The 7,590-nt window shown below is 55.3% G+C and overlaps 4 protein-coding genes across 6 annotated transcripts in view; 3 read left to right on the forward strand and 1 right to left on the reverse strand.

Annotated features, from left to right (window-relative positions):
* Positions 1–719, forward strand: part of LOC108579153 (organic cation transporter protein-like) — a 6,988-nt gene extending 6,269 nt beyond the window's left edge. Inside the window, 2 exon segments of the mRNA XM_017942604.1 lie at positions 1–178; positions 272–719. The exon segment at positions 1–178 is cut by the window's left edge and continues 20 nt beyond it. Coding sequence (XP_017798093.1) covers positions 1–178; positions 272–542 — 449 coding nt within the window. The 3' untranslated portion in view covers positions 543–719.
* Positions 720–732: 13 nt separating this feature from the next.
* Positions 733–2,600, forward strand: LOC108579154 (tubulin beta chain-like). Its single transcript, XM_017942605.1, has 2 exons — positions 733–962; positions 1,073–2,600. Exons 1-2 carry the CDS (start codon positions 906–908, stop codon positions 2,348–2,350), a joined length of 1,335 nt encoding a protein of 444 aa, XP_017798094.1. The 5' UTR covers positions 733–905; the 3' UTR covers positions 2,351–2,600.
* A 196-nt stretch (positions 2,601–2,796) lies between these two features.
* The window catches only part of LOC108579157 (tubulin beta-1 chain-like), a 7,486-nt gene continuing 2,692 nt past the window's right edge, over positions 2,797–7,590 (forward strand). Inside the window, exons 1-5 of one of the 2 annotated variants that reach the window (XM_017942610.1) lie at positions 2,797–2,853; positions 2,913–3,021; positions 3,093–3,320; positions 3,374–3,951; positions 4,024–4,343. In XM_017942610.1, the coding sequence (XP_017798099.1) occupies positions 2,797–2,853; positions 2,913–3,021; positions 3,093–3,320; positions 3,374–3,951; positions 4,024–4,343 (1,292 nt within the window). Of the gene's footprint in view, positions 2,854–2,912; positions 3,022–3,092; positions 3,321–3,373; positions 3,952–4,023; positions 4,412–7,590 lie in introns of those variants that run through there. The other variant, XM_017942609.1, reaches the window with a different exon arrangement.
* Positions 4,754–7,351, reverse strand: LOC108579156 (tubulin beta chain-like). Of its 2 annotated transcripts, none has more exons than XM_017942608.1 (3): positions 7,289–7,351; positions 6,394–6,502; positions 4,754–5,961 (listed from the first exon to the last, which is right to left on the reverse strand). In XM_017942608.1, exons 1-3 carry the CDS (start codon positions 7,343–7,345, stop codon positions 4,760–4,762), a joined length of 1,368 nt encoding a protein of 455 aa, XP_017798097.1. In that variant the 5' UTR covers positions 7,346–7,351; the 3' UTR covers positions 4,754–4,759. The 2 variants fall into 2 exon arrangements, with proteins under 2 accessions (XP_017798097.1, XP_017798096.1); XM_017942607.1 differs by having other exon boundaries at positions 4,754–5,936; positions 6,387–6,502; positions 7,289–7,345.

Consider the following 7,590-nt stretch of genomic DNA (forward strand, 5'->3'; position numbering starts at 1 on the left):
ATCTCGCCGTCTACTCGAGGGTCCTGCCTCTCATCATAATGGGCACGCTGAGCGTCGCGGGCGCACTCACGTCCATCTTCCTTCCGGAAACCCTCAACATCCATTTGCCGCAGACGATCGAGGAGGGCGAGCTGTTCGGGGCAGACTTCAAACTCTGGTCCTGCCCGACTCTGCCAAAGTCGGTATCTCCTCCCCTCTCCTCTCTCCTCTCCTAATAATCCTTCTTGTATATTCGTGTCGTTGTTACACCGCTCTGCTGGTGCTGCTTCAGGAAGGGAAAGGGGAGCTCGGAGGACAAGTCGGAATCCGTGCCGTTGAGACACCTGGTGAACGGCCGACCAGGAAATCGTTCTTCGTCGGCTCCAACGTCGGGAGAAGATCCATCGGCGGCAACGGGCGATCGACAGCCGGAGAATTCGTCGCGGTCCGTTGAGCGTCCGAGAGAGGAACGCGACGACAACGGGAAGGAGGAGCTCGCGGGCTCTGCCGATAAAACTTTGGACGTGGTTGTCGTGGTCGAACAACGGAGGAAAACGCAATGAGTCTCCCTCCCTCCCTTTCCTCTCTACGTACGCGTCGTATGTACGAATGTGCACGTTTGGACCGGAGAGAGCGAAAGGGTAGCGCGTCGGGGGGGTGAAGGGGGCAAGTGGTGAGAACAAGTGTGTAAAACGTGGCGCGAATTGGCGTCGCGTTGCGTCGCGTTGCGTCGCGTTGCGTCGCGTAAACGAACGTTCGTCTGTTTCTGTTTGAGCGAGACGCGTTGGACACGTTCCGGGAGGATATCTTCGGAGGAGCCCCGAGCTTTGCCGACCACCGCCACCACCGCCTTCGCGGACCTTCGAACGGACCGGACCGATACCCGTTTCCCCCTTTCTTTCGTCGCGAGACCAGGAAAGCGAAAGATGCGAGAGATCGTGCATATTCAAGCTGGACAATGTGGCAACCAGATCGGTGCCAAGGTCAGTGGTTCGACGGGAACGAGTGTAGGTAGTCGGGGAGAATGGTTCTTAGTCGCGTATCTCCGAAAGGATCGATCGTTTTTTTCTATTCCGAACGACAACGACGACAGTTCTGGGAGGTGATCTCGGACGAACACGGCATCGACCAGTCCGGCACCTATCACGGGGACTCGCAGCTGCAGCTGGAAAGGGTGAACGTGTACTACAACGAAGCGTCCGGTGGGAAATATGTACCGCGTGCTATCCTGGTTGACCTGGAGCCCGGTACCATGGACTCGGTGCGCTCGGGATCGTTCGGACATATCTTTCGGCCGGACAATTTCGTGTTCGGGCAGTCGGGGGCTGGGAACAATTGGGCAAAGGGCCACTACACCGAGGGCGCGGAACTGGTCGACTCGGTTCTGGACGTAGTGAGGAAGGAGGCCGAGAGCTGCGACTGCCTGCAAGGCTTTCAGCTGACTCACTCTTTGGGCGGTGGCACCGGATCCGGCATGGGCACGCTGCTCATCTCCAAGATTCGCGAGGAGTACCCGGACCGAATAATGAGCACCTTCTCCGTGGTGCCGTCGCCGAAGGTGTCCGACACCGTGGTCGAGCCGTACAACGCGACCCTCTCCGTCCATCAGTTGGTCGAGAACACCGATCAGGCGTACTGCATCGACAACGAAGCCCTCTACGACATCTGTTTCCGCACGCTCAAGCTCTCGACACCGACGTACGGGGACTTGAATCATCTGGTGTCGGCCACCATGTCCGGGGTGACCACCTGTCTCAGGTTTCCCGGTCAGTTGAACGCGGATTTGCGAAAGTTAGCCGTCAACATGGTCCCCTTCCCTCGCCTCCACTTCTTCATGCCTGGGTTCGCGCCGCTCACCTCACGAGGAAGTCAACAGTACAGAGCGTTGACGGTGCCTGAACTCACCCAGCAAATGTTCGACGCGAAGAACATGATGGCCGCTTGCGATCCGCGACACGGAAGGTACCTGACCGTGGCCGCGGTGTTCCGCGGCAGAATGTCCATGAAGGAAGTGGACGAGCAGATGCTGAATATTCAGAACAAGAACAGCTCCTACTTCGTCGAATGGATCCCGAATAACGTGAAGACAGCCGTCTGCGACATCCCCCCGCGCGGCTTGAAGATGTCCGCCACCTTCATCGGCAACACCACCGCCATTCAAGAGCTGTTCAAGCGGATCTCCGAACAGTTCACCGCCATGTTCCGGCGGAAAGCCTTCTTGCACTGGTACACCGGCGAGGGCATGGACGAGATGGAGTTCACCGAGGCCGAGTCGAACATGAACGATCTGGTATCGGAGTATCAGCAATACCAGGAAGCCACCGCAGAGGACGAGGGGGAGTCCTACGTGGAGGAAGAGACGGAGAAGTGACCAACGGCGACGAAATCAGCGAACCACGTCCGATTCCGTTCCGAATCCGAACGGAAGCTTATACATTTTTTTCTCTTTTATCCCTTTTACTCTCTGTCTCTGTATTTCGACCAACTTGTTTTCTCCGATTTTCATTTGTACGTTGATCTTTTTACGATCGATTTTTACACGTATGTACACACACGCGCTCGCAAACATGATACGGTACCTTGTATTACCTATATGTATACACACGTACACACGCGTGCGATTTAGAAATGTTGTGTATTACCTTTGTTGAACATTCAATAGATACTCCTTTTTTGTCGCACACCGAGGTTTTTCTCGAATTTTTACGAATCGGCCCGTTCGATCGGTCGGAATACTGTTACGAATCGAGAAACGATAGGTCGACGTTCGCCGTCTGTCGGGAAAATTCTCGCGGAAGCTACGAAACGGTTAGGAAGATGAGGGAAATCGTGCACGTGCAAGTTGGTCAGTGCGGGAACAAGATCGGAGAGAAGGTAAGGAATTTTCTTTGCCTCGTTACTCAGCCCGCTCCAACTCCAGATTTCCCCGGCAGTTTTGGGAGCTGATCTCGGACGAGCATGGCTTGAACGCGGACGGAATATTTTCCGGCGATTCCGACCTCCAATTGCAACGAATGAACGTATACTTCGTGGAGGGTCCAGGTATGGGAGCCGCGAAACTCTTCCCTCGAATGCGTCGACGATGCTCGCTCCTTTCTTCCCCTCTCGCGCAGTCAATAGGTTTGTCCCGAGAGCTGTTCTGGTCGATCTCGACCCGGCGAGTCTGGACGACGTGCTGTCCGGCCCGTTCGGGAGACTGTTCAAGCCGGAGAACTTTGCCGCGGGTCGCGCCGGCGCCGCGAACAATTGGGCGAAAGGTTACTACACCGAGGGCGCCGATCTGGCGGACCTCGCGTTGGATCTGATCCGCACGGAAGCCGAGGGCTGCGATCTGATGCAAGGTTAGTCGAGTATAGAATAGACGAGCGAATAGCGAATAGCGTTTCTCGTTCAGGCATTCAAATGGTCCATTCGGTGGGCGGCGGGACCGGGGCAGGGATGGGCGCGTTGCTGATGGGCAAATTGAAAGAAGAATACCCGGAGAGGATCGTGAAGGCGTACAGCGTGTTGCCGTCCTCGGAGATGTCGGACGTGGTGGTGGAACCGTACAACGCTGTACTCAGCCTGAGCAGATCGATCGAGTGCACCGACCAAACATACTGTGTGGACAATCGAGCGATGAGCTACATCTGCACGCACGTTCTCAAGCTCGCCACACCGACGTTCAGCGACGCGAATCGTCTGATATCCGGCTGCATGTCCGGCATCACCACTTGCTTCAGATTTCCCGGCCAATTGAACACCGATTTGAGGAAGCTGCAGGTGAACTTGGTACCGTTCCCCAGACTTCACTTCTTCGTTCCCGGATACGCTCCTCTCTTCTCCAGGGCTGCCGCGCCGTACAAGGTCCTCTCCGTTCCGGAACTCGCGCAGCAGTTGTTTCACGCGAACAGCATGTTCGTCTACTGCGACCCGAAAATGGGGAAATTCCTCACTCTGGCTGCCATCTTCAGGGGTAGAATGTCGAGCAAGGTTGGAAAGAGTAACAAGGAAAACGGAGAAACTTGATTCGATTCGAATCGGCCCGCTTTGGTTTTGTTGCAGCGCGTGGACGAGCAGATGCTGAGCGTACGGAACAAAAACAGTCCGTATTTCGTCGAGTGGATCCCGAATAACGTTCAAACCGCGATGTGCGACATCGGACCGCGGGGACTAAGCATGAGCGCCAGCATGATATCGAACACGACGGCGATTCACGAGCCGTTCAAACAGCTGGCGCACGTGTTCGACGGCATGCTGAAGAAGAAGGCTTACCTGCACTGGTACACCGCCGAGGGAATGGACGAGAGCGAGTTTACGGATTGCCGTGGGCTGATGCAGGATCTCGTGTCCGAGTATCAACGTCAACAGGAAGCGGCGGCGGAGTCCAGTTTCGTGAAAGATTCCCCGGACTACGAGGAGTGAGGGAAGGGACGAAGGTGTAGGGGAGGGACGGGGATGAAAGAGAAACGCAACGAATATTTGGAAAAAAAAAGACGTATATTTCTGCAAGGAACAAACTTGCGCTACAATTGAACGCGCGCCACGATTAATACGCATGCGATATAGTTGCCGTGGATGTAACGTAGAAAAAGGAGAGGAGGAAGAGGGGAAAGTTTTGGTTCGAGTGCTTTGGTGTGTTCGATCGAGTCGTTGCCAGCCGTCTTCCTTGCAGCAACCAGGTAGAAAATCCAATCCAAACTCCCTGCTCGTGTACGGTATAAAAATATAAAATAAGTAGAGAGAAGAGGCGGGGGAGAAGGAGGGAAGGGAATCTCGATCGGAAGCGGTTCGGATGGATTCACTCCTGCTCGCAGGTCTCGAAATCGTCGGCGCATTCTTCGGCTTCGAAATCCTCCTCGGCGGTGGCCTCCTGGTACTGTTGGTACTCCGATACCAGATCGTTCATGTTCGACTCGGCCTCGGTGAACTCCATCTCGTCCATGCCCTCGCCGGTGTACCAGTGCAAGAAGGCTTTCCGCCGGAACATGGCGGTGAACTGTTCGGAGATCCGCTTGAACAGCTCTTGAATGGCGGTGGTGTTGCCGATGAAGGTGGAGGACATTTTCAGGCCCTTGGGCGGGATGTCGCAGACGGCTGTCTTCACGTTGTTCGGGATCCATTCGACGAAGTAGGAGCTGTTCTTGTTCTGCACGCTGAGCATTTGCTCGTCGACCTCTTTCATCGACATTCTGCCGCGGAACACGGCGGCCACGGTCAGGTACCTTCCGTGGCGAGGATCACAGGCGGCCATCATGTTCTTCGCGTCGAACATCTGCTGGGTGAGTTCCGGCACGGAGAGGGCCGAATACTGTTGCATGGACCTAGATGTTAACGGGGCAAAGCCGGGCATGAAAAAGTGGAGGCGAGGGAAGGGGACCATGTTGACGGCTAACTTTCGCAAATCCGCGTTCAATTGACCGGGAAACCTGAGGCAAGTGGTCACGCCTGACATGGTGAGCGAGACCAGATGATTCAAGTCTCCGTAGCTCGGATTGGAAACCTTGAGGGTGCGGAAGCAGATGTCGTAGAGAGCCTCGTTGTCGATGCAGTAGGTCTCGTCGGTGTTCTCGACCAGCTGGTGGACGGAGAGGGTCGCGTTGTACGGCTCGACCACGGTGTCGGACACCTTCGGCGACGGCATCACCGAGTACGTGTTCATTATTCGGTCCGGGTACTCCTCGCGAATCTTGGAGATGAGCAGCGTGCCCATGCCGGATCCGGTGCCACCGCCCAAAGAGTGAGTCAGCTGAAAGCCTTGCAGGCAGTCGCAGTTCTCGCACTCCTTCCTCACCACGTCCAAAACGGAGTCGACCAGTTCGGCACCCTCGGTGTAGTGTCCTTTCGCCCAGTTGTTGCCCGCTCCTGATTGCCCGAACACGAAATTGTCCGGTCGGAAGAGTTTCCCGTAGGCGCCGGATCGGACCGCGTCCATCGTGCCTGGCTCCAGGTCGAGGAGGATGGCCCGAGGCACGTACTTTCCACCATTCGTCGAGGTCGCGACTGTAACCAGATTTTATACGTCTATCGTTCTAGGCGGAATTCGCCATCCTTAACCGGCGCGGTATACGATCGATCCGTAAGGTGGACACGCGCGCGTGCCTTCCGAAACCGACGTCGCGTCTCGTTCTCCATACTAAACGAGCCCAACTGCGTATTCTCATTCGGCAAATGACGAAACATACCGTCGCTTTAAATGGTCAGTGGACGGAAACGCGCGCGGCATCCTTTACGAATCGATCGCTTCTCTCCATTCGAGGAGGATCGTTGACGGGGTGCATCGCAAACCGAAGGGTTTCACCGAACGGAACCGAACAAAGCGGCTATTTTCGTCGCGAAACGCCGCTCTCCTCCTTTTCTGCGTGTGTCGCGACGCGGGTCGTGTCTATTTTCGTGCATCGTACATTCATCTTCGCCATCCTTTCTATCTCTTACCAGAAGCCTCGTTATAGTAGACGGAAATTCGCTCCAACTGCAGATCGCTGTCTCCGTGATAAATGCCCGATTGATCGATGCCATGCTCCTCCGAGATCACTTCCCAGAACTGCAATGCAAGTACAACACGGTGCGTGAGACGCGTACGCGTGTTACGCGGTGACGCACACCCTTTTGTCTCCTATCTCTCCCCTCCCTCTTCTTCTCCCCTTCTCTTCCGACGAAACCGAGTGAAAATTATCCTTTTAAAGAGGATCGAGATACACGAAATTAACGCGGTCTCTGCCCCCTGGCTTTGTCGAGAATTCACCCTCTATTTTCTCTCTTCTATTAATAGCCGTCCATGAATCGCGAGTCTCTCTTTTTCGACCGCGACGAACAAGATGACTGCGTTGTCGCGACGTTTCGTCCAACTCGAGGTACGCTTAATTATTGGAGCGGTGCGAGCAATTAGGATTACGCTCGTTACGGCTCTCGTTTCTCTCTCGAGACGGACAAGTCCCCTTTGTTCGGGACGCAATTTACAGTTGGTCGGTCGACGTCGTTTTCCGCATCGAAGAGTTTTACGATCGGCCCAGAAAAGAACCGAGGGCGGAAGCAGCGCGATTTTAATTGCAACCTATGGTCTATCGAGATTCGCGTGCTTTTCGATACTGATACTTTTTCAAAATCACCGACAGACGAGAGACCTTCGTCTCGTTGTCGCCAACGCCGCCGCCTTATCTTTAATTCGATTAGGAGCTAAGAGGGATGCAGCGACAAGTTCCGTACCGTGGCGAGTCGCAAACGAGATGAATGTATCGTTGAAGAGATAGGAGAAAAGCTCGGAGAAGGGATTGTTGCGGAGAACCGGGGGTGGTTGTTGGTAGAGGTGAAGCAGCCGGGCGACACCTACCTTTGCACCGATCTGGTTTCCGCATTGTCCAGCCTGCAGATGCACGATCTCCCTCATTCTGAAGCTGGCCTTTCTCTTCGTGTTCCCTTTGCGGCCTAGTGCACAGCTGATCCCTTCGGAGGCTGAAGAGAGAGAGAGAGAAGAGTAGTGCGAGCTGCGCAGCGGCGAGTATGCGTGTGCAGTCGAGTGTCGCGCAGGAGTGCACCAGTGAAGAGCGGAGCCTGCGGAGCGAAACTGGCGAGGAAACGCGCTCGTATCGGTGTCCTGAGCTCGACTCTCCGCTCGGTTACCCGGCGCGCTTC

This window comes from Habropoda laboriosa, unplaced genomic scaffold, assembly GCF_001263275.1.
Source record: "Habropoda laboriosa isolate 0110345459 unplaced genomic scaffold, ASM126327v1 scaffold64, whole genome shotgun sequence".
NCBI classification, from domain to species: Eukaryota; Metazoa; Arthropoda; class Insecta; order Hymenoptera; family Apidae; genus Habropoda; species Habropoda laboriosa.